This window comes from Gobius niger (genome assembly GCF_951799975.1).
Source record: "Gobius niger genome assembly, chromosome: 1".
Classification (NCBI taxonomy): domain Eukaryota; kingdom Metazoa; phylum Chordata; class Actinopteri; order Gobiiformes; family Gobiidae; genus Gobius; species Gobius niger.
Genome location: NC_136852.1, coordinates 33,004,103 through 33,030,495, shown reverse-complemented (window position 1 = coordinate 33,030,495; position 26,393 = coordinate 33,004,103). Strand labels below are relative to the sequence as shown.

The 26,393-nt window shown below is 44.7% G+C and overlaps 1 protein-coding gene across 6 annotated transcripts in view; it reads left to right on the top strand.

Moving 5' to 3' along the window:
* robo2 (roundabout, axon guidance receptor, homolog 2) overlaps positions 1-21,691 on the top strand; it is a 567,892-nt gene extending 546,201 nt beyond the window's left edge. For 5 of the 6 annotated variants that reach the window (XM_079559100.1, XM_079559104.1, XM_079559102.1 and 2 more), the window contains 4 exons: positions 8,981-9,139; positions 10,736-10,954; positions 19,396-19,590; positions 21,025-21,691. In XM_079559100.1, the coding sequence (XP_079415226.1) occupies positions 8,981-9,139; positions 10,736-10,954; positions 19,396-19,590; positions 21,025-21,026 (575 nt within the window). In that variant the 3' untranslated portion in view covers positions 21,027-21,691. The remainder of the gene's footprint in view (positions 1-8,980; positions 9,140-10,735; positions 10,955-19,395; positions 19,591-21,024) is intronic. The other variant, XM_079559103.1, reaches the window with a different exon arrangement.
* The last annotated feature ends 4,702 nt before the right edge of the window (positions 21,692-26,393 follow it).

Below are 26,393 nucleotides of genomic sequence, written 5' to 3'. Positions count from 1 at the left end.
GTTACCTAACCTTAGTCGAGTTAATATATCCCCGTCTGGTCTTTGTCCGTGCGCTCTGTCACGCAAACGGAGCACATACGCAGCCTCTCCCACATGTCACATAGCTCCAAAAAAGCTCACGATAGAAGCTACCAAGCTCTTCCACGTGGTCCCTATTTAAATAAAGTTACGTGAAGTGTTTTCATGCGAAGTATATTTACACAGAAATGTAACATGTCGATTTTATAAGCAGATAAAAAGGGGGACTATATTGTGAGGCGTAATGATACGAGGAGCAAAAGACCAGACGGGGATATATTAACTCGGCTAAAGTGAGGTAAGAGCATATCTCAGTATGTAAAAACGGTGGCCTATTCCTTTAAAGACAAAATAGGTTAGGTATAGTGTCTTTAAGGGTGAAGCTTGTAGGATCCGCTCTCCCTACATGTACTACAGGATCTTCTCTGTCAGACAGTGAACCCAACGGCCAAATCTGTCATCAGTGGTGTCCGGTTTAGACTGTTTTCACTGCTAAATGTTGTTGGAACTGCCGTGATCTTATTGTTCGGCTGTGTTTTTCTGACTTGTGATTGAAAACCAAAGACAAATTTGACTCTGTGTGAACATGTCGTTCCTCATTTGAAAGCTCAGAACGTTTTTTTGTCTCATTTCAAGTATCTTTGTCCTATTTTACTTGTTGTTTTAATGAATACTTGTTCCATTCCGTATTTCAAGACTGTTCGAACTTAAAAATGAGCATCAATCGTCCTTAAGTCAAGCACTATTTTCAAAAGTGTGGCTTATTTTATGAGATTAGCGTCTCAAAAACCAAAGCTTGTACATTGTTGAAGATTGTTTTCAAAGTCATTCCTTTCAGTCTTCCCGCTGTTGAGCCGTGTGTTGTGTGGCCGGATGAACTTCCGGAGCCAGAGTTTTAATTCTTGGCCGGGTATAACTCCTCTCACAGCCGACTCCAGTTTTAATTCGCCTTGATCTGCAGCAGTGGCCATGATTAAAAGATCAGTGATAGCGTCGCCGAAGACTCTGGGAAAATCCAATTGGAAGTCGGGTAACCCTGGAGTCCTGCTGTAGTAGTAGTTAGAAAGAGAAATCCCATATTTCTGCTGCTCCTGGAGGAGATTGAATTTTTATCAAACGATGTTCCGTGATCACAGTGGGATTGGTTTGGGGGCGGTGCTACAAAGTCATTGTGCCAACTGATTTGCTGAGCCAGTGTTCCTTACAAGCAGAGGCCAGCGTTTTAGTTTTTTCTTTTTTTGCGACTCTATTATCCACTCCGTTCTCCGCGGGAGGATGGGGCTTGTGGGGATTGCAGTCTTTGAGGGAGAAATGTATAAAAAAGTAAAGCAGTAGAAGAAGTGAATTTGAAAGAGGAGGCCTGGAATGGGCTTCAGAGCTTACGCAAGACTTATTTTCTCCCAAGTTTGAGCGAGCCGGAGAGAGAGGGGAGATGGCGCAATGGCGGACATGGAGGCTGCAATCCACCAACGTCACGCGGAGAAAGTTAGAAAGTGCACAAAGACCGTTTCTGAGGTTTAATGCGATTTTTATATGAAATGGTGGAAGCAGGATTGTAGGAGAGTGTGGCGAGCGGCGATGAAAAAGTAATTATTGACAGACTTGTGGACAGGTTTGGTGCAAAGAAAGAGAGGAGCACAGTTGGCCGAGAACACAGTGGCAGGACGATTAAGCCTAATCAAATCAATATTACAGCAAGTCACCAAGATCATCTGCAACACAATATCCTGCCTGTAGGGGCTCATGTTATGTCTAAAAGCTCTACAAACATGTGCAGAAGCATGGGATTCATATTTCACCGTCTCTCAAATGGAAATGCTCCTGGACCTGTTTAAAATCTGCTCTATCGACTAATTCTTGATTCTGAAACATCCATCCATCCATTTTCTTCCGCTTTATCCGGGGCCGGGTCGCGGGGGCAGCAGTCTCAGCACCACACACACCTCCTGCAGCTGTTCTGGGGGGACCCCGAGGCCACACCAGGCCAGCTCGGAGACATAGTCCCACCAGCGTGTCCTGGGCCTTCCACAAGGCCTTGTCCCACTAGGACATGTCTGGAACACCTCCCGATGGAGGCGACCAGGAGGTATCCGGAACAGATGCCCCAGACACCTCAGCTGCTCCTTTTGACGTGAAGGAGCACCGACTCTACTCCGAGCTCCTCCCGGGTAACTGAGCTCCTCACCCGATCTCGGAGGGTGCGCCCAGCCACCCTGTGAAGGACGCTCATTTCGGCCGCTTGTATTCGCGATCTTGTCCTTTCGGTCATGACCCAAATCTCATGACCATAGGTGAGGGTGGGAACGTAGATCGATCGGTAAATCGAGAGCTTTGCCCCGACTCAGCTCCCTCTTCACCACGACAGACCGATACAGCGACCACATCACTGCTGACGCCGCACCGATCCGTCTGTCCATCTCACGCTCCTTCCGTCCCTCACTCGTGAACAAGACCCCGAGATACTTGAACTCCTCCACTTGAGGTAAGGACTCCCCACCGACCTGAAGAGGGGAAGCACCTTTTTCCGGTGGAGAACCATGTCCTCAGATTTGGAGGTGCTGATCCCCATCCTGGCCGCTACACACTCGGCTGCAAACCGCCCCAGAGCAGCTGAAGGTCCTGGTTCGTTGAAGCCAACAGAACAACATCATCTGCAAACAGCAGATATGAGACTCTGAGGCTCCCAAACCGGACACCCTCCGGCCCCTGGCTGCGCCTAGAAATTATGTCCATAAAGGTAATAAACAGAACCGATCGGATCGTAAAACAAAAATTGGGAAATTCAACGGGAAATTTTGGAGCACTCGATTGTGTCAATTTTCAGTCAGAACTGCAGCTGAATTAGTTTTTGACAAAATGTGTGCAGTAAAAATAGCCTGGGAGCTGAAACAGAAGCTTGACATTTCCTTGTAGAAACTGAAAAAGACAACATATGATTCACTTAAAGATCAGCCTTTAGTGTCCATCCCGGAAATTTAGGGTTTCTGGTAGGTTTTCACTACCTCAATGGTTGCGTATGCATTCCATCATAGAGACCGTCATATGGAGAGCAAATGCACCATGTTAACCACTCATACAGTGCAGGGTCACTGAAAGGTCAACTTATATCAACTCTTCTTTTTTTTCTCAGCTAAAAAGTTGCAGAATGCACCTTTAAACTGCTGCCAAATGTTTAATGCTCTTTGATAGAACTGGATCGTTCCCTGGCGATTAATCAAATCATTCTTTTGAATCGATTTGGCCCATGATGGTGATTAATCGATAAACCCATGACTTATGAACTCCCCAGAGAGGCTTTAGGAGCACAGCACTGTTAAGGATGCAGGAGTTTGGAGTTCTTCAGATGGACTAAATGTAGGATTACACAACACTGCTCCAGGTTTGTTTCTGATAAAGCTATAATTCAAAAGACTCATTAGATTAGTTGTTCCAAAATCGAGGCCTTCAATGTCATTCAAACAATCTAAATGTAAATTTCTGGGAAAAATAGCGTCATTGCTCAACGATATTCACTCCATGAATTGGTTGAAGAGAAAAAAGACACCCTGGGCTGCAGTATTGGCTGTAATTGTACACAATGCCTTGCTCAAAAGCTGCCTGTTGTATTAAAGGGAAGATCAACATTCCCCTCATTCTGGTTCCTTGCCTTTGGGACATTAAAAGTATGATGTCTTAGGCAATAACGTGAGATGAAAAGCACTGGATTTGCCTTCCTGATGAGTTGAGTTTTTGACCCTCATGTCCACTCTGTTTAGCACTGCCCTCTGGCCGCCCTCCACTTCTCTCTCCTCCCATGGTCCACTTGTCTCTCCATCTCTCTCCCCCTCTCCTCGTGGCTGTGAATGGGTCCCGGCTCGGCTCTTGGGCGGGTGCCAGCTCGGGCCCACATTAGCCGACTGTTCGCTGGCGTCTGCACTGCCAAACTCCGGCGCTTTGGTTGGCAGGGCGCGCCGCTGCTGGTATTTAAAGAGCTGGCCTGGCCGCGCATGTAAAAGCAAAGAATCAAGAGAGAAGTACAAGCACAGATTTATAACTCGCAAATATTAGATGATCAAACATGGCAACACGGCTTTGTGATGTAACGCGATAAATGCCGGCCAACGGCGTTCTCGGCAACGAGGGAGAGAAGTGAGCGCTCTCCGGGAGACGCCGCTGTGAGCTCTGCTGTAACAAGGGTCCATAACAAAATAACATATGAGCAAATACACTGTCTGACCCGACAGTAAGTGTCCTTTAACTGGATGTAACTAAAGGTTCTGATCTGGGGTTATTACCGGGTTATTCCATCTACAGCAGGGGTGCCCAAATGAAAAAGTGCCTGTGAGTCGCCGACCAAACACGGCGATGTCAAGCACAAAACACATAGAACTGCAAATTATAAAGTTACTTTATTTTATTGACTTTTTATTTTTTCGCTAGCCAACATTTGCATTTGATTCTATCTGTGCAAATAACATGCTATATTAAAACAAATGGTAACTATGGCAAAAGCCTAATTTTAGTAGAATAAAATCAACATCTGTAGCAATTTACACTACAGTAACTTTACCTCATTCGTTCACTCAAAGAAAATTCCACATTAGATTATTTTGAAAGTGTCAGTTCAGCATCAGTTCTTTTATAAGTCCATTTTTAACATGTACTGTCGTTTATGTCAACAGCCTTTGCAATAAAAGTAGGAAAACTGTGAAAGTTGATGCCACAACGCTCTGTGATTGATAAACACCAAGACGCCACAACAGTGTTTCCTTAACTTTGCGAAAGGAGTGAAACAGCGCCCCCAATTTGACGCTGGTGGTCAAAAGGTGTACTGCATCCAAATTTACCATTGTAATGAATGGAAGAGATTTAGTATAAACCAGATGCAGCACAAAAGTAGGTCACTCTCTGGCGGGCCAACAGAATTGTTTCGGCGGGCCAAATTTGGCCCCACTTTGGGCACCCCTGATCTACAGGTTTCTTTTTCCCTGATGGAATGGGCATATTCTAAGATGACACAGCCAGGATTTATCAAGCTCACATTGTGAAAGAGTGCTTCAGGGAGTATGAGATGAGTCCAGATCTGAACCTCATACGTTTGTTAAGTGTGACATCACAACTGCCGCTTCTGGGTCCCAGCAGACAGCCAAATATCAAAAACTCTTCAAAACAACCGTCAATATTTCAGAAACTCAGCAGAGAGTTACTGGCTCATGGGCCTGATAAATAAGTCTGTTCAGTAACTGTTGAGTTTCTGAAATATTGATTGTGGTTTTAAAGAGTTTTTCGTAGTTTCTCGCACATCTGCGGACCCGGAAGTAGAGCTGTGTCACCACTTAACAAACGTATTGAGGATCTTCTGGGCGTGCTGGAGAAGGTTTTGCGCAGTGGTCACACTCTCCCATCATCAATACAAAATATTGGGGGGGGAAATGAACACGACACAGGATCTTTGGACATTGCAAAGGCTTATTGAAACAACAACCAAATATTAGAGTGTGGACTTTTATTTTGGTCAGGCACTGAACAATGCAGACTGAATTGTTTAAACTGATATAACTTCAAAGTAGAAAAGTTTAGTAACCGTTTTTTCCCAAGTGCCTGATAACTGTACCTTAATCTGCATTGACCTGCACCTGTATGTATGTGACTGAAGTGAGCATGATGTGCTGTACCCAAAGCACAGCCCACCAACTCTGTTGTGTGGCCATTAAAGAGACTAGATGCAAGTTGGTCATTTTATACTCACTACTGCCACCTCAGGTCTTATGTGGAACTGCACCTTCTATATTAAGCTCGTGCATGACGGCACTTCAGACCTGAAGTAACACCTCTGTGAGTGACAGTGCAGATTTTAGAGGCAGTTGTGGTGAACAGGTCTGAGCTCATTCTACACATTAGGACATGGCTGTAACATGTACGGGGAGGATAATACTTAATTTTAACATTTTTAAACTCTGTATAGTCCCTGTAACAAGTCCCCTCAAAACAATGTAATGCTCTTACAGCAAAAAAAAGTAGAAATAGCAATAACCATCCATCCATCCGTTTTCTTCCACTTTCCCGTTCCCGGGTCGTGGGGGCCGCTGTTGGAGCTGCTCAAATCACATTACACCAGCCCCCATGGCTCCTCCTGCAGGTGGTGGGTCCACGGAAGGACGGCCTCATGATTCAATCCAGGCCTGTTGGTCTCTCATAAGAGGCTTCTGAACCGCACTTTGTCTGACCCGTCACCTTGGACCTGTTTGCCATGGGAGACCCGACCAGGGGCACGAAGGCCCCAACAACAGAGCTCCAGGATCATTCAGGCGCTCAAACCCCTCCACCACGTTAAGGTGGGGGTTCATGGAGGGGATAGCAATAACCTTTGGCTGTAAATATTTTATATATCCATCCCTTTTCATGTATTTGATGTGTAGACACCTCCCCCTCCATTCAATGCCCTGGACCCCACTTTGAGAACCATTGGTTTTGACCAGAGGTGGCTTGTACTCAGTTACATTTTGAAGTAACTGTCCTTTTGCAAATAGTTTTTTCATTCAGTGCTTTCTATTTCTACTTATACTAACATTAAAAAGAAGCATCTGTTTCTTACTTGAGTAAAACAGTGACCTGTGCCACTGCGAGTAAATCTGTAAATGGACACATGAAAAGATCTTTTTCTTGTTTTGTTACTTCATTCTTTATAAGGATTTCTTTTTATAGATTTTTTATAGTGTTTCCTTTGAAAATATTTCACCTAATGTCATGTTTTGTTCCTCATCATTTGTGTCACGACTGAAAGGTGAATGTCACAGTGATCAGGGAACATTTTCATTTGACTTGATGAAACGTTTTGGCTGCACCTCTGGTTTGGACTCAGATGAAAGAGAGTGAGTCTAACCTTTCAAAGTCACAACTGTCTGCCTTGGTGTTTCCCGCGCCCATGTTTGCACATGTAGAACAGACGGCCGTGGAGTGTGTCCTGGGGCGCTCCGCTCTGCACAGGTGTGGTTAATGTCCTTATCAGAGGCACGAGCCGCTCCTCCTCCTCCTCCTCTTCCTCCTGGTGGTGGTGGAATGCACGAAAACCCACACAAAAGCCCGCGGCCTGTTCAAAAATCATCTCCCATTTCCTCTGCGTCGTGTTCCTACAGAGGCCACTGATCCAGCACAACTAAAACAGATGCTCATGGTAATGGGATCTCAGTGATAGAAACACTGACTGATTGAAGCACAGAGTTGATCTGCAGACTTTGGAAAGTCATTTCAGCTTTTTGGGAAACCACTGAGGGCTATATTTGTCGCCTGAAAAGTTTTAAAGTGAACTTGATCTGAGAGAGGGACACCCACACGTTGTCCTTGCAGGCTCCATGGTGAACGGCTGGGGGTCCGCGTCAGAGGAAGAGCCGCCCTTCTCCAGCCGCTCACACAGGTCCAGCCTGGGCAGCTCCTCCGACGGCTCCATCTTCGCCCACTGCTCCTTCGCCCAGGCCCTGGTGGCGGCGGCGGACCGGGCGGGCTACCGGCTGGAGGGCACCAGCCTCAGTAAGAGAGGTGTGTCTGGCCCTGGCTCCGCTGTGGCCGTCGCCCTGTCTCTCACGAGCTGCTGCTTTCTCTACTTTGACTCTTCTACTCTCAGAAAGCTTCGGTCTGAGTCGAAGCTTTGACCTTGTGGTGAAGGGCATCGATGCTGCGCTGTCAGGTCATTGATGTCCATTCAGTACTTCTATGGGCGTCAATACTGGGACACAAGTATGAAAAGGGAATACGGAAAGAAACGCAGCATTCATAAATCATCTGAAGGCGAGACGCTGCAGGTGAAAACATCGGTTGTTCAAACTCACTCTCTGCCATTATGACTTTTGTCGCGAGCAAGTCCGAGATTTCCCATTAATAAAAAAAAACTGCAGAGCACCGGCCAGTTTCCCACGCTTTTCACCCCACTCTTCAAGAACATCTGCACTTTAGTCGCTCCATAAGACTCAGAAAGACTTCATCAGCACTTTACAGGCCTTTACACTTTACACTTTACACTTTACCTCAACAGTATTTTGAAGGTTTTGTTTTCAGAGGGACTTTCACAGATCTAGTTCCTGCCTGATTAATGAGATTTGAACCCAAAAAGTAAGGAGACATTTGATTTTTTACAGATTTATTCCCTTTTAAATAGCTTATTCTGAAACCAAACAAGATCCAAAATCCCTCTGAGTAAATCTTTGGAACTAATATTTCAACAAAGGAAAACCGCACATTTAAACCTGTATCTATTATGTAGATTTTGTTGCTGAAAATGTTATTATTTTTTGGCATAAAATGTCTTAATTGTACAGTACATAAAAACGTAAAATGTCAGAAACCTCACAATATTATTTATTTCTTTGATTGATGTCAGTGATCTACAGCAAAAGGTTCTAAGTGATTTCTCCATCTTCTCCCGCCCATTCACCTGCAGTGTCTCGCCTTAAATATTGTAATGATATAAGACTTTCATCAATTTGCATCAAAACAAACATGAAACAATGAAATAACACAATAATCAGCGTGATGAAAGACCTCAGGGATTTGGTGATAAATTATTATCATATTACATATTGCACATGGATGACAGACTCTTGTGTGTGGATGTGTATGCTGAGGCTGTTTTGGTCACACACGTGCATGCTCTCTGGGTCCTCCACTAACTCCACACTGGAAGGCGGCCATCTTGTCTTTCGTGTCTTCAATCTGCCTCTGTTTTCTGCTTTCATTCACACCGACTCATACGCAAAGGTGCCAGCTTTGCTTCGGCAGGTGTGATGTTGGGCCATACAAAACTGTGTGGGATAAGGACCGTTTGAAACTCTTGAAACTCCTTAGCACTGGGGGGTTTGTTCTAAGTTCAGCATGAGTGATGACCTGCCTTCCTCCTCTCTCTCTGCAGCCTCTGACTTTGCATTTCCAGCCTGTCACTTGCCAGCATGCGGCAGTTCCAAAGTTAGTAACTGTTTGTGTTCCTCCTCAGGTAAAGCCTTGTCCCACCGGCCCAGACCCAGCAGTCCCTTCTCCACAGACGGCAGCACAGGGGGCTCCCACAGCCTGGGGCACCCACGGGCCCCCAGAGCCCAGCGCAAGGGCCGCACCCCAGGGACCACCCCGCACCGGAGGGACCCCGCCGCAGACGGTGAGGAACGCAAAACTCCTATCAGTCAACAGGATGAATTTCAGTGAAGCTTTGGGATAGACGATGAGCTCAAAGGCTTCTCCCAAAGTCCAAAGATCCCACGGGTTCTAACAATAGTTCACTCTAAGCTTTTAATCCCTGACTTTGGGAACTATTAGTGTAACATGTTACTTTAACGATACTTGGTTTATGATACCAATACAAGAACAATCCTTTTTTTGATACCTATACTAAAATATTTGTCATCTTGAACCAGAAAACAGGACAATAATGTTTATTTATTGCCTTTTTTTTATGTATATGTTGTTTTTATTTGTGTCATTTATTTGAGCTGAAAGAACCAAGTCACTTCCTTTAGTGCTGTCCCTGGACCAACAGCATCCTGGTCTCTAAAGATATATTTCTTTCCATCCAGAAGTTTTATTTTTCAGGTTGCTCTTGCTATTTAGCCCCTTTATTCCAGTGACACACTGAGGAGTTTAGCCTTTTCCTGAGTTTGGGGCGGTTCTCATGTGTGGGAGGTGTCAGTACGATGGTGTTAAAATGATCTGTCAAGTTCGCAGCTTTCGAAACCTCACCAACCTAACTAGGGCCCGTCCGATATGGATTTTCAGGGTCCGATACTGATATAAAGGGGGTTGGCCTGGCCGATAGCCGATATATAGGCCGATATTTTAAGTAACTATTTTTTTTTTTTAGCCTTAAGTTAAGCATTTATTATTATAGTAAAGGTTTCTATCATAGTTCTAAATCTGGTGCAGCATCTTATAATGTACCTGCACACTGTCCTTTCAATAAACTAAACTAAACTAAACTAAACTAAACTATTATGGTGTATTTTGATTGGCCGATGCACCAGTGATATTTTTGGCCAAATGTTAGAACTGTCTATAATCCTGTGTATGAAGCTTCTAAATATGTCGGTGTTGAACTGTGACAGCAGGGGGCGCTGTGTAATTAATTATGTTTCGTAGTTACTTCAGAGGGAGCTTCTTTGAAAGACAAAAATCAGTAGATTCCAAAACAAAAAACGGTAAGTCTCTATCTCTTATAGTTCTGAAATTATAAACGTTTATAAACTAAAATATGTAAAATAGGTGCACAAACAGTTTTCACCGTGTTGTTTCTCCGCCCCCTGAGGCCCAGGACGTTGTGGGAGGGTTCATTGTAAAGCTCTAACTGAGCTGTTTCCAGTTCTTCGGTCCCGGAGGTCGATAGCTGATATTGAAAATATCCTAATATCGTCCGATAATATCGCCTGGCCGATATATCGGTCTGGTGCTAAACCTAAGCTAACATGGCTCATATCCAGCTCGCACCAGTCTGCTCCTGAGGTCACTCACTCACTACACAGTCAGTGCTGCTGCTGCAGATACGAGGAGTAAACGGAGTGACTGGTGTGGTCCAGTATGGAGCAGCTTGTATCTGACCTCACATTCCATCATGTGACTCTTTTGGAGGGTCTTGCAGTGTGAGGTCTCATTCATATTATATAAAAGTCTGTGGTAGGATTATCTTTCAAGCTGCAAATGTGTGGAAATGAAAGCGAACCATAATCAGATTTCCCTCCATTTCTCTCACCGTGTCCTGTCCCAGACCTACCTCCTCCTCCCGAGCCCCCTCCCAGTCAGGGCCAGGGCCGCATACAGGGGGCCCGCAGCGTGGGCAGCGTGGCGGCCCCCGGCGACAGGAAGGCATCGTCTCTGGAGCGGCCCCCCATGGTGTCCGGGCCCCTGGAGCACCACCGGCAGCAGGTCCAGGAGAGGCTAGGCTCCATGGACCGCACCGACGACCCCCGCAGGGCGCACAAAACAGGTGAGTGTTCGGGACGGTGCTTGTCACGGATGCGGCCGACTGTGTGGACAAATACAGGAACGCACCTTCATTTAGTTTGGGTCTTTTGACAAAAATGTGATTTAGTTTTTCGATTTTTTGTTGTTCCAGCCTAATTTTAGTCAACAAACCTTTAAATAAATGTAGTCAATTGTTTACATAATTCATATGTTTTTCAAATATATTTAAATATATTGCGCTGCTTCATGGACTTTCTTCCACACGAACAAAGCACAGACCCAGAACTGTCTCTGGAATTTCACATGTTAGTCAAGAAAAAAATATAAGTGTTAATATCTGAGTTGATAATGACGAAAATAACGACTAAAATCTTGGTTTTTGTCATTATCAGCTCATTCAGATTCCGTTTTTGTCCAGATTTAGTCAGCAAAAGTGTTACTTTCCAATTAGGACGAAATACTTATTATACTTGTTATAACATGTGAACTACTATACATTAAGGATTACTTCTGAATAAGTTTAGGGTGAATATAGGTCAAAAAACTAATATCCAACCGACTTCATTGCAGTTAAGAATATTGTGTAGCAGAGTTGGTGCATCACAATCCTTACAACATATACAAATACACACTGCCTGACAAACACAAAGGAAAGCAAAAAGCCCGCTCTGATATTTGGCTTCGATTCCTTCACCGTTCGCCGCGCCATTGTTTCAAAAAGCTCCTGCAACGTCCAAAGATCCAGTGTTGCATTCACTTTTCACCAAGATCTTGTATTGATGATGGGAGAGTGTGACCCCTGCTCAAAAGCCTTCTCCAGCACATCCCAAAGATTCTCAACCAGGTTCAGATCTGGACTCTTTGGCGGCCGATCCATCTCATGCCTCTTGAAGCACTCTTTCACAATGTGAGCCTCGTAAATCCTGGCATCATCATCTTGGAATATGCCCTTTCCATCAGGGAAGAAAATCCGCTGGTGGAATAACCTGGTCATTCAGGATGTTCAGGTTCACAGTGTTGCTGAACTTAGACCTGACAAACTGCAGCAGCCCCAGATCAGAACAGGTAGTTCCATCCAGGTAAAGAGCACTTTTCTTTGGTCAGGCCGTTTGTTGAAAGTAATAGGTCGTCTGCCATCTTGGTCAAACATAAAGAATTGTCTATATTGAACAGCCATCACATACAATAGAACAGAGGTGGGCAAGTTTGCATCGCGGAGGGCCGATTTTCATCATTGCCGAAACACCCAAGGGCCGAACCTCAACATTGTAGCCTAAAGTAAAGAACCATTTTTTACAAATGCCAATGCTTTACGTCAGTGGTTCCCAAGTGGCGGGGCTTTGGGACCCACCATTACCCTCGGATGACAAGTCGAGGACCCAAATAAAACTGTAATTTGTCATATATCGTATGAAATATTGTATTTTCCAGGCAAGTTTTTGTTGAACAAGCAGTAGATTTCCCTTTAAGACTGAAATTATGATCAAAACAACCCAATAACATTCATTTTAACAGACACAGTTAGTGTTTCCATGCAGTTTCAGATTGAAGATATTCAATAAAAGTTCCCTATAGACTCGCGACCCACTGAAAATGGTTCCGTGACCCACTTTTGTGTCCCGACCCACCAGTAGAGAATCACTGTTTAACATTATATATGACCAAGCGGGACGTTCTGACAGGACATTTTAAAAAATACTGACACTATTTCTCCTTTTTTACAACTACTTTAACAGGTATTTGATCTTATTTGCATCAAAATATTTCTCAAAATCATCTTGGGGGCCAGAGGTTCTGTGCTGGAGGGCCGGATTTGGCCCCTGGGCCTGACGTTGCCTACCCCTGCAATAGAATATGAGACAGAGAGAAACAAAGACTAAACTCTTCACTCTGTCAGTTCCTTCTCGCAGCTCCTCAGCGTGTCCGTCCGCTCACGTGTTTTGATTTAGATTGCTTCTTCAGTTTGATTACGGCGTCTTGTTTCCAAAATGCTCGATGAATCTGGAACAACACGGAAGCAAATGGAATGATTTCGACCCACTGGCACGACGTCCCCTTCGCTGCCAAACGCTAAACCCCCGCGGCCATTACTAACTCATCTGACCAGTGACATGGGCCCCGGTGTTCGCCTCCATGCTGGCTGCAAAACACCGTCGTTAGCGCCATTTCTTAGCCATTAGCAAAGCTCTCCATGCCATCGCTCTCTCTCTGTCTGCCTCGCCCTCCTCTCTCTCTCTCTCTCTTTCCCGCTGCCAAGGAGAGAATGGAGAATGTGACCTTCTCCTCTCCGTCCCGCAGCTGTTGTGCTCCTCAATCAGAAAGAGCAGATGGATAATAGACATCATTTAACATGGCGTCCATAAATCCAGCATTAACAAATCTCCGCGCCCGCACCTGCTGGAGACCGCCGCCGCTTCCACACAAGCGGAAAGCCGGAGTGGGCTCAGCAGTCCTCCGCCAAGCGTGGCCGTAAAAGAGGAATTGGAATTTGAAATTGTTTTGCCAGCAGGTACATGGGAGCGTGTTTAAGTTTAGTGCTGCAGGAGGTGTTATCGAGGCGAGCGCAGGCTGTGTTCAAATGCTAAGTACACGGCGCCGTGTCACCATGCATTTTCAAAAGCGCAGACAGATGCGTAAGACCCTGGTCATGAGCCGCCTCAAAAGCTTTGTTTCCAAAAAGTACAAACGTGCTGCTCTGTGCGAGATTTCGCTGCCGTCTAAAGCGAAACTGAAACGCATGACTAAACGAGCACACGTGACTATGATTTAGCTTTCTATTTTGCATTGTTATGTGAGCCCAGGGGCACATTGTAATATAAAGCAGCTTCGAAAAATCAGAAAGCAATACCAATTTATTCCCGAGATGATAAATACTGGCCCCTCCTGGAACCGCTACCTTAACGTGGTGGAGGGGTTTGAACACCTGAATGATCCTGGAGCTCTGTTGTCGGGGGCTTCGTGCCCCTGGTCGGGTCTCCCAGGGCAAACAGGTCCGAGGTGACGGGTCAGACAAAGAGGGGTTCAGAAGCTCCTTATGAGAGACCAGCAGGCCCGGTTAGAATCATGAGGCCGTCCTTCTGTGGACCCACCACCTGCAGGAGGAGCCATAAGGATGGATGGATGGATGGATGGATGGATGGATGGATGGATGGATGGATGGATGGATGGATGGATAAACACTGGATGAGAGGCAAAACGTTCTACACTTCAACTACAGAGTGCAGAACCTGCCTGACTCAAGAACCTTTATTGAACATGGACGACCCCTGTACGACTGAGAGCCTACACAGACATTGATCTAATCTTTGCTAATGCTTGTGCTTTTCCTTCGCCGCTACTTTGTTATTTAGTATCCATTTACACCTCATTTACACCCTGTACCTTTTATCAGCAGCCCATTTTACTTTCCAGGAAAGTTTCTTGTTTATTGTCTCACCAAAACACGAAAAAGCCGTTCTGCCTTGATGTTAATGTTAAAAGTAGGCGATTATCCAGTGTTTTTCGCTTTTGTCGGGCACATGGCTCATTATGCAGGATAAACAAACTACTGCGCTGTAGAAAAAGCTATTGATGAGGCTCCAGCGTCCGTCAAAAATAGAATAGAAGCCTATTCCTGCCGTAGAGACATGACGGACACCTGCCGGACAGGTGTAAACAACCAGAGTAAGTTTATTTCATTCCTATAGTTACGGCAGACGTACGTATAACTGGGCGTGGACATAATGTACTTTGGTGTAAATGAGGCTTTAGTCCAAACCACTTTTGGTTCGGACTCGAACAGTTCCGCAGGAGCAGCACCAGGTGATTTCCCGTGTGACTGTAATGGCAGGAGCAATAATCGTACTTACACAACGAGGATGGGTCAAATGCAGAGAATGAATTTCCCGGGGGATTAATAAAGTATACCATAAGCTTAGTAGTAGTAGTAGTTGCAGTAGCATTAGCAATAGCAGTCGTGGAGTTTTTTATTTTTTCCTTAGAGTTGGTTAAAGTTTATACTGAGTTCATGACGACCTGTGCAGTACACATGCTAGTTGCAGTAGCAGCAGCAGTACATTGTGTGTACATTGTGTGTCGCTGTAGTCCAGGGGTTGGCAAGTTTGCGTCATGGACCGATTTTCATCTTTGCCAAAACACCAGGGGCCGAACCTCACCATTGTAGCTGAAAGTAAATAACTTTTTTCTGCAAATACCAATGTTTTACATCAGTGGTTCTTAAGGGGCAGGGCTTTGGGACCCAACATTACCCCAGGATCATCAATCAACCAAACACAACTGTCATTTGTCATATATCGTACAAAATATTGTATTTTCCACACACGTTTTTTCAATTATGATCACAAGAACCCAATAACAAACATTTTAACAAACACTATTAGTGTTCCCATGCACTTTCAGATGGAAAATATTGAATAAAAGTTCCCTTAAGACTCGCGACCCACTGAAAATGGTTCCGACTTTTGGGTCTAGAATCCCCGTTTTACATTATATAATATGACCAAGTGGGATGTTCTGCAAAGGACATTTTTAAAACACTGACACTATTTCTCAAATTTTCAGATACTTTAACAGGTATTTGATCTCTTATTTGCATAATGATATTTCACAAAATCATCTTGGGGGCCAGAGGTTCTGTGCTGGAGGGCCGGATTTGGCCCCCGGGCCTGACGTTGCCTACCCCTGCTGTAGTCCTTACAAAAGTACTTGGCTATTATACCCATACAAGCAGTTGCAGTGGGTCCAGTGAATATTAGCCACAGTAGCCAGAGTGCTGACACTGAAGTCATGAACATAACCCCCAAAGAGTGGATTGAAACAGTACTGCAGCAGAAACACCTACAGCTCAGTAAGATTTGTTGTACTTTGGTGGAGGAAGTGGTAAAGCAGTTTTGATGAGAGCGGCGCATTACTGTCGGCATTTGTGTCAATCCAATCATGAAAAAGTGAAATTGGTTTGTGAGGAAGTTGTCTGGGTACACGGCTGATTTGAAGTTCAGCGCGTGGAGCTCCTGCCGTGTTTGGGCGGGACCGTGTTTAGAAGAGGAAGCCTTCATAGTGATGTAGTGTACGTACACCCGCGGCGGCCGTGGTAATCCAGGGGAACCTGCAGGCGTCCAATCGAAACCATAAAGCCAAATTGGATGGTGAAATAGCTTTGCCGGCAGGTATTCCGACAGACACTGGAGTTGCGTTGGGCGGGTGCTCGGTTGAGGTTCACGCTGGGTTGAGACGGGGCCCCTCCGTGAGCAGATTGTGCTGTCTGTCACCCCCCCGGCCCCTCTCCAGAACCCTCCCCCCCCACCCTCACATTGCCCTGTAAGTGTTGCCAGTAGAACATGCTCCGCTCCGACGCGAGCAGCAGGCCTCGGAAAGACGGCGTAATCTCCGGGACGTCGGTGGGTGACACAAACGCACCATCTGGGGCCGGCTCTGTTCTCTCCATGTGTGAATCGGCAGCCTCGCGTGATCTCCCAGACAGTCGAGGCAGGGTACAACAACTACGTTTCCATGGAGATCATTGGAGGATTTTGAATCGGTGCAAATATTTCATTGTATGATTGTTTGGTAGCTTCATGTCTAATTATGTTGGGAGAGACCTTCTCCATGTACCCAAGTGTTGGCAGTTTGATCCCGGCTTTCATCAAACATGAAGATAAAACATGTTTGCCTTATTTAAAGTGCACCTAATGATCAGACAGGCCGGTGGTGTCCCGCTCTCTGTAAAGTTACGAGTCAGGTCTGAGGAGAAGCGATAATTATTTACGAGGCATTTTACCAATAAAACACCCGTAATTAAATACATTTTATTTCCATTCAGGATCGTCAACTGGAGTTACCCATGAAGGAGTTCATTTTCTTATTAAAGTGGGAGTATTATGCTTTTTTCAATCGCACAGCACCAGTCTATATCACACTACAATGATGACCAAACCTTTTGTTGGTCTGTAAAATTAGAATAACTGCCTTGTATAAAATTGGCAAACCTATCCCTAAAATGGGATATGGGAGTTTTTACAGATTCCTCAAAAATACCTGAATGTGCCAAGGCAACACTTCAGGCAACACTACATCATAATAACATGATGTAAAGCTTGAAAAAGTGGATTTTGCATAATACCCCCCCTTTAAATAATAGAAAATTGGGAATTAAGGGGGACAATCAAAACCTTTTTGCCCAGGACCCTTGCTGGTCTGTCAACGGCCCTGCTACACAATGCAGTTTTAATAATTCATGGCATTACAGAAACATGTTCATAGATCTCACGTGATGACATAAACAGTGATAAACTTTAAAAAATACTTTTTTTATTCTCAAAGCTTAGAAATAAACAACAGATTCGACAGGTGTACACCAGCCTCCTGCTGCCGACTCCCTGATCCAGAGCAATGCAAATATTGACACAGTGTTGGACAAAGGCAGTTCCTCACGTGCCTCCTGAGGCGCCAGTGGCTCACCGCGGGATCCAGGCGGGTCGGGCCCCTCCATTATTGTCATTAGCGACCCTGCGGGGGGCGCCGTGATGAGTTTTCTCCGCAGTAATATGACAGGGCAGTGGGGTTCTTATTATTCACCCTCCCCCCCCACGCCCCCTCGTGAACGCAGAGGGGGGGCCTGTCCTGGCATCTGGCCCCGTCCGCTGGCATCCACACCGCGCACATGTCCCGTGCATCAGATGGTACACGGCTTTACCAGCGACACGGAAGTGTGGAGCAGACTGCAAGCCAATGTCGAGATTTAACAATGCCAGACTTTTAAGAGGCATTCTGAGCTATAATGAAGTCAAATCACCAAATGAAATCATTTTTCTACAAGAAAAGCTGAGTCAAAAGTCAATTTAGTGGTGGGACTCTAATCAAGTTACCTATAGCCTTTGTAATTAATTAATCACAATTAATCGCATTTAAGCATCATTTATTTCGGGGTTGTATTTCTTCTTTAGAGGTATATTATAGATACTTCTTTGTAATGAAGCTTATGTGTAAATTCAATCTGGTAGACCTACCAGCTGCATTCAGTCATCACCTCATCTCCGGCAGCTCACTCCAATCATCCAATCACGGACCCCGCTCAAGCCACACCTTCACCACAGCCAATCAGGATCTCCTTTTTAAGCTCCCAGCCGTGCTACGACCCTCCTCCACCCCTTGCTCCGCCTGGCTTCTGCTCGGTTCTGCTCGTCGATTGACCAACCCAGGTCTCTTCTACCACCAGCAGGGTCCAGGCTCCGGGGAACATCCTGGCCATCATTCATCACTGCCATGCATTCCACATCGTTCAATCTGAGCCCAATAACGGTTCATGTTCGGTCATAAAAAAGTCACACCGTCATTCTGTTTCTGTGAGTCTTCGCAGGTTGAATTTTCCGTTTGAACTCTGTGTGATCATTTCAAACACTTCAAAAACAATCGCTGCTTGAACTGGAACTGCAAGGAAACCGAACAAGTGTCTACGCCACTAAAGTAAAGTGTGATTCATTTAGATTAATGTTTGTAATCGCACTAAACCATATGTAATTATTTTTTTCGGAATTAATCGAAAAAGGTCCTGGTCCAAGTTCCAACAATAGTAGGCATGTGCCCAACTCATTTCTAGCTCCCATAAACCCTTCTGCACATCTGCATCCTGCGTACTGCTGGGATGGCAATTGAAGCAGGTGTTTTGGATTTAACTTTGATTCACAAATGGATGCTGTTTTTCTTCGGGGTGAAAAGGTTGAGATAAGATGTTAGGTTGCTTTCATGACGTTCTGGAATGTCCATTTCAGATGGAGCAGGGGCCGATAAAGTTAATGGGAGAGACACCGTTTCGGAAGGAAATAACCAAATGTTTTCCCTGATCGTTATTTGGAAGTGATTGGATTGGCTCAAAGTCCTTTCATCGTTTTGAATATTGTCTGTACTTTTGGAGACCTTTATGAGGCAGACCTTAGTTAATCTGTGACAGTTTTTGTTTCACGTGGAAAGGTCCAGCTGCTACAGAGATATTAACCATGAACCAAGTCCAAAATTCAGTATTTTGACCGTTACCATAGTTACAATAATAGACTTCATTTTTAATTTTGTGGCGTCATTTCGCTGCTTTTCTATTTTGGCTTTTAACTTTCATCATGGCTTAAACTCCCGTCTCTTTCATTTCATCAGAGCGAGAAACTACACACAGGGCAATGTTACGTAATTTACAACATGGCTTCTGTCAGGACAAGGACAGGCTTTTGTCCGAACCTAAATCTCTCCTTAAGAACCGTTTAATGACTTTGATCAATCTTTTCCTACCCAGTTGGACTCAGATTGTCCCCGTCAGTAGACACAATGCTTTCAGAAGGTTGACTCTGGCTCTTTTTGCGAGCGTTTTTTGCAGCTCTCCCTCGTAGCTGACCTTGAAGGCACATTTGTTGACCCTCTAGCTTCTCCCGTGGGCGCTCTTTCCGCTGACAAACCTCCCCGCCTGTGTGTGTGTTCCAGAGGAGCCGTGCGTGCCCTACAGTAAGCCCTGCTTCCCCTCCCCCGGGGCCCACAGCTCCACGGGGACGGCCTCCTCCAAAGGCTCCACGGGGCCCCGCAAGAGCGACGGGCCCCGGCAGCCCCAGCAGTGGACGGCCCTGGAGCACGCAGACTTCCTGGGGGCCAACGGACAGGGACACTTCTCAGGAGAGTTATGTGAGTATGCCGTCGCCGAGTGCCTGCCTCTCAACACGTGAGGAACAGTGTGAGAAAAGTCCAAGTACCCCAAACGGGCGGGTTTTTCAGTTGTGGATGTTTGGACTATTTTTCCAAGAGCTTCTTCACGCTCATCCGTTCAAAGTCTTGTAATCAATCTGGTTTTAAGATCGTTGGGGTCACACGCTTCCTTTGTCTTGCCAAGTCCTTGTAACCATCTGTTCAAAGATGGATTGTGATATTACAGACTCCCTGACTCCTCTTTAAAACCAACTCTTCTCCTCGGATAAAATTCTGACGGACAATTGACACGTGCATCAGCTCGGATTTCCTCTGTCGGGACTGGCCTCTGCTCAAAGTGTGCCCCACCACAGTGGACTTATTTCCCAAGTGACGAAAGTGAAGGGATTCACTAATACAACCACTACAGTTCAGACAGATGTTGAAATGGAGTGTAGTAGATTATTTTTTTTTTTTACCATACAACTGTGACTCCAGTTGAGAGCCGCTGGTCTTGGTTGTCCAAAGTGTGCACGTGCTAGTGATGTCACGCTCTGTATCGAGGCATTGGAACGAGTTCAGAGCGGAGGTTACCGAGTTCATCAAAGGTTCATGAAGCATAATGCCACATAAAAAATGTAACAGTAAAATACTGTACAATTGAAAGTCCATACAAAAATTAAAGTGTCCCCCACGTACCATTTTACCCAATAAATAGAATCAAATGCAAGCATTTATTTTTTATTTCATACATTTTTATTATTGAAATATACGTTTGTGTCTTTGCTGTGAGCGGCTCACCTCTCCTACGACCTGACTTGTAGCTTACTGAGGGCGGGTACGTCTCCAGCTCGCCTCCATGGAGATGTTGACTAAATGCAGTCAAATCTAAATAGGCGAGGTTCTCATCCAAAGCACTTCTTTGATTACCCAAATAGCATTTTCTGTCTAGCTAGTCATTAGGAGCATGTTTTGAATTGCTGGCAACAGTATAATCCAAAATGTTACACAATGTGCCTTTAAAGTCCTCACAGCTTGTGGAAAGAAACTGTTTGAATGGCGATCAGTAGAACATTTGAGAGAGCAATACCTTTTCCCTGAAGGAAGCAAAGGTCGATTTAAGAGTCGAGCTTTGTATGTGGCTCCAGGAGACAGGCGACAGAGTGCGGCTGACGGCAGAGTGAGTCCAACCACACTGTGCAGGCATACATCTGGTTAGACTACGCTCAATTACACTATAGTAAAAGTATAACATAATCTTAGTATTTTGAGTGAATTCTCTAAAAGAAAAAGCCGCTTTCTTTGCAATATTAGTACTAGAGCTCCAATTCAAGTCTTGAGATGGGTGAACGCTCGGATGCCTCATGAGGCTTCATAAATCCATATGAATGACTAAGAGAACGTCTGATGGCCTGTTTGTTCTTCTCTCCACAGAGTAACCTGCCTGCCATACTTTGAGGAGGAGCTGCGTTGAGGCCAGCGCCCTCTGTTGGACTGTTGTGGTGTGAGGAGTGTGCCTGGGGACAGCACACAGACTGTATAGTTTGTACAGACAGAAAAGATTCCCCGCTCACCGCACTCATGTTCTTTTACCACAGACGAACCCTCGGCTCGGCAAAGGAAGGGCCTTTCTGTTTGCTGTAAATATCTTAAACTCGTTGCATCGTTGCATTGCTATGCAAGCCTTCTTCAGTTCAGCTTCGGTCCCATGGGTTCTTTGTACTATATGTGAAATGAGTGGCTGTCGTGCCATACATTTGTTTTATAATCCATTGTCTGTTAAGAGGTACTTTAATTATCATTATTATTGATATTAATTATTGTTTTTGCACTGCAACTTTTTGGTGAAAAGCACAAAAACCTAGCTCCTGCTGACATGAAGAACCGCGCGACTACGTGAAGTGGAGTCCTGTACTGTAAAGTAAAGATTATGAAATATACAAATGTACAGAGAGATATTAGAGCGAAGCAGCCGCTGTCTCCATGGAGACGAGGCGGGGTCACTGGGGGTCAGAGGTCCTCAGCCTATGTTTTGTGTTTATTTATGTTCTGTTTAAATGATGCTTCACTGCTGCACTGCCAGGAGGAGGAGGGATCATGACCGATGTCCATCTATGTAGTGCACTCGTCCCGCCGCTCAGAACTATTAGCAAATTGTGTTTTTTCTAAACACAGGTCTTACGTTATCATCCGTCATTGTTTTTGCCACACGTGTATTACTTCCGGGCCCAATGGAACTTTAGCCTTATTCACCACAATGAGATTTAGCTGATTGTGACCTGCTGTAGAGCCGACTCCAGGCTCTTTTTAAACATCTGATCACACCCAAATATTACATTTACTCTTGAATTACTTTGGTAATGCTTTTCTGACATTAATCATCCAGTTCTTTTTTCCATACACAAGGAAGGCTTATTTTACATGAGTTGTTTTTTGCTGAATTTGTCTATGAAGCTCTCAACAGTTTGGACCTGAAAGTAGCTTATTGTTGTGTTGATGTCCCACTTAACAGACGTAAACTTACTGGCGTAGATTCTGTCAGTCTGCCCCAACAAGTCTTTGTGGGAAACCGAGTGCACTACGTTTTACAGCAGGGCGGACATGGTCAATATGCTTCTGATACATTGGATTGTCAGAGGATCCGACTCCTCGTTTGTTGATTTATACAAAGTGGCAGCAGTGAAGACACGTGTTTACGTTCATCTGATTCCTCTGCGTCGCAGCACTTGTCGTCTTTCCTTGTCCAGGTGTCTGATTTGGCGTGACCTGCCCGGACGCGTTGTAGGCCTGCTGACCCCTGTCCCCATGATCATTTTAGCACAGTTTCGAAGCGACTATGGGATTAAAAAGACGGTGTGGTTTATGATGTAGCCATGACGGTAATCGGTTTGTTCAAGAGCACGATCCACTGCCTCCACGAGCCGGGTTCACCAAAGGCTCCCCCCAAAAGCCTCTCGCTCCTACCTGCAAAAAGCATCAACAGCGTCTCGGTCGCCATGGGAATCCGTTTAACCGCCACCAACGGCACTGAATGATAGGCCATAACCAATACAGTGTTCAAAAAGCCATATAATAATACGCAAAAGGAACTGGATCGAGGTTTGGTGGGATTAAATTGAGGGCTGCCATGGCAAGAGACGCATAAACAAAACGGAAATGTATTTTGTCATGTGTGTTTGGCAGAAGAGATTTTCAAACATCGTCGACTGGACTTTGTGGACTCAATTGATCTTTCGCAAAAGCCCCGCCCCCTTAGCAACTGTTAGCTAGCTCCATTAAGAAGCAGAGATCAACGCACTTCGTTACGAGGTCGAGGTGCGTGTTAGTGAGTCTTTTTGGTGCAACAAAGAGGACGTGACAAGTATCGAGGCTAAAGCACCGGTCTCTCATGAAATCGGAGAAAATTAAACTACCAGAAACTTGTCTTCTGATGTTTGTCTCCTTGGATCAACACTCTGATAAGACAAGAAGCAAGTAAATGCTTCCTTAGAAAGTAAACGTTCAGGTATTCCTAGCAAACAACAAGGCGGGCGGTAAACAAGTCTTACCTTGGCTCACAAGTTAGCAGGTGCTTTTTCCAGCCTTTTATCCAGGCTTGAAAGAGGAAAACAGGCCACGCTTCATTCATTTCTATGGCAGGAGATCCGGAGAATATCTGGAAGAAAGGTTTGCTATGACGTTTGATTGGATGATGAGGGGGCGGGGTTGAGGACGTTTTGATCCCCCAGGCACCCGGCGCTATTTGAAAGCCTCTGCTACGATGGAACATTCCTGGATGACTGAAAGACATCGTCCAAGGTTGACCGCTCGTACTTGGCCTTCACCTTCCACAGATTTCTAGTGTATTTTTTAGAAAAGGCGGACTTTTACGCCGCATTCACGCCAAGCGGCTTTTGCGCGACTTTCGTGAACCCGGCTCAAACCCCGCAGCACGGAGCCGACCACTGAACCCCCATCTTCGTCTTCTCTCGTTCCACTCTCGTCTATGGCCGTTTTTGTTTTTTGTTTTTTTGTTTTTGTAAGAACCTCCCCGTTTGCTTTTTCGTTTCTTTTGTACGCCTTTTTACTGACGACGATCCGCAAACGCTGCTTTCAAACTCTTCACCAATAATTGACTTTCAGGATTTTTGTGCTTCGATGACTGTTGGTCCGTCCTTTTTGTACTGCTGATGTTGAACGGGGTGTGGGGTGGGGGGTGGGGGGGGAGGGGGGGTGTTTGTCGTCACCAGTCTCCAGCCAATGGCCAGTGTTTCCAATGGCGGGGCAGATCAGGCCAGGAATTGTTCACTTTGTGTCCAAATTTACCACAATGGCGTGAAAATACCACTGTCCAATGTTCACTACGCCTAAACTGGAATCAAACTGTTTTCTTTTATTTGCTTACACTTTCCACCTTGAGTTTACCTTATCCTCTCAGTATTTGTAAGTACACAAACATGAACCAAAAGTGGTTTGGACTCAATTTGATGCCAATGTGTTTGAGAATTTGTGTCATAATGTCAGCTGGAGGGCGTGGGCCAATACAACTCTATGGGAGAGAAGCAAACGAGGAAAAAAATTGACAAATGCTGTACTTGATCACTTTTAGGTTGTAGTAGGATCCACAAACCCGACTTATTTTTCTTGTGGCTGAAAGCAGTGCCGGTCGCCGCCGGTCCCGTTCATTACTGAATGAATAAAACTGCTCCTTATTATGTCACATTGCTGCTTCTTGCAGATTTGCATTTTGTTGCTCATTTTATGAAACGTTCAAGCACCTTCTCGGCCAGAATTAAAGCCGTGGTCGATACAGTCATATTTATAATGTGTCAAATCGCTCCAAATGGGGGATGAGGATTGTCCCAGTAATAACCAAGACAAAACAATCAGCATTTTTGACGATTACCGTAGAAGAAGATGATCTTTATTTATATAGCGCCTTTCACAGACATGGTCACAAAGAGCTTTACATGAGACAATTGTACATTCACTCCATACTGAGTGGTGGTGAACTACATTTGAAGCTTCAGTTTCTCCTAGGGGAGACTGACAGAAGCGACTGCACACGTCTGCACCAACGGTCCCTCTGACCACCACCATACATTCCCTCACACACATCCTGGCCTATTGTACATGTTTTTAGTGCTAGGGGAAACCGGAGTACCCGGAGGAAACCTATGCAGACACAGGGAGAACATTCTAACTCCACACAGAAAGGCCCCGTCCAGGTCAGAATCGAACCCTGGACCTTCTGGCTGTGAAGCACGAGCGCTAACCGCTGCGCTACCGGGCCGTGCCATAGTTACCACCATGGGATTTTCAGTTGCCCCCCGCCTCAGTTTTAAACGTTTTAAACTTTAGAATGTTGTGACGTCACAGGAACACAACCTCTTAACCACACGGCGACTTTACAAACACAAAGCGAAGTATGTCCCGGATCCCAGGCTGATATCAGCGCTAACGTCACTGTTACTGTAATATCAGTCTGGCTCTCACACGAGGAACACGAGGAAATCTGAGCGGAAAAGCTTCATGTCGACGCACAAGAAACAAGCATTTACGCCACAAAGCATTTCTTTTTATTTGATGCAGTTTGTAGGGCGGGTTCTTGCACTGTTTTCTGTGCTGTATGGGTCCCATCACGTCAACACTGAAACAGATCCCTTTGAAATGATTTTGACTTCTACTAAAGTAAACAAGTATTATTCCTGAATATATGTTTTGACACAAAGTGAACAACCGGACCGGAGCCTGTCCTGATCTGCTCCTCCACAATGAGGTGCAAAAGTATCTCAGGTTTTCCGTTCGGGTGGTGTTTCAGTATGTGTATATAAGTGTATATATATCCATACGCGTCTCCACTTGATGACACCATTCCATTTTCATCCTGAAAGATAAAGTGTCCATTCTGTCGTTTTTTTGGGAATTTACAAAGTTTAAAAAAGAAAAAGGGAAAAAAAAAAAAGTTGTGCTGGTCGATCCACTTTGAAAAAGCAAGATGTCAGTGGAAGAACATACCAAATTAAGATGTGTGTCTCTTTAAGGCCCTTTGTTTTCTTTGGAATCACAGTGTCGTTTTGTATTTATTGAAATGATAATAAAGGTATATTGTGAAACATGCAGGAAGATGGTGATGGTCTGTTCTTTTTTATATCAAATATTAACCCTGTAAAGGGTTTATTGAACTTTCTGACAACATCAATGACAGATCAATTTGTTTATGAGTTTTACATTGTTCAAATATACCTAACTGTCCTTAAACCTTTTATTTATTGACCTAAATAAGAGATTATATATGAATATGAACATTTATCATTATTAAACATATCCTTTTGGTGGTTCATGTTTGTGCAGATGTAGCTGCAGTCTGTGGGTTTATAGGTGACACTCAGAAAATGATGATATTGTTCAAAAGTTCATTTATTTCTATAATACAACTTAAAATGTGAAACTAATGATAGACACTCATATATTACTCACATGCAAAGTGAGAACCAGATGTTTACATACACTTCATAAAAAGACACATTTGAATTTTTTTCTAACTGTCTGACATGAAACCAGATGAACTTTTATTTTCCTTTGGTCAACTAGAATTTTAAAAAATATTTCTATTTGTCAAATGCCATAAGAATGAGAGATAGAATATTTTGGAAATGCTTTTGTTACTTTATACAAAGTCAGAGAGAGAGAGATGACTATATCTTTAAATAAGCATTTAAAAAGATCATTCTCCAAAAAGTGTTTGAAATGTTCACACAGGCCTCACATCTCCACCTCAGATCAGTTCAACTGCCGGAAAATACAAGCATCTAAAATATTCT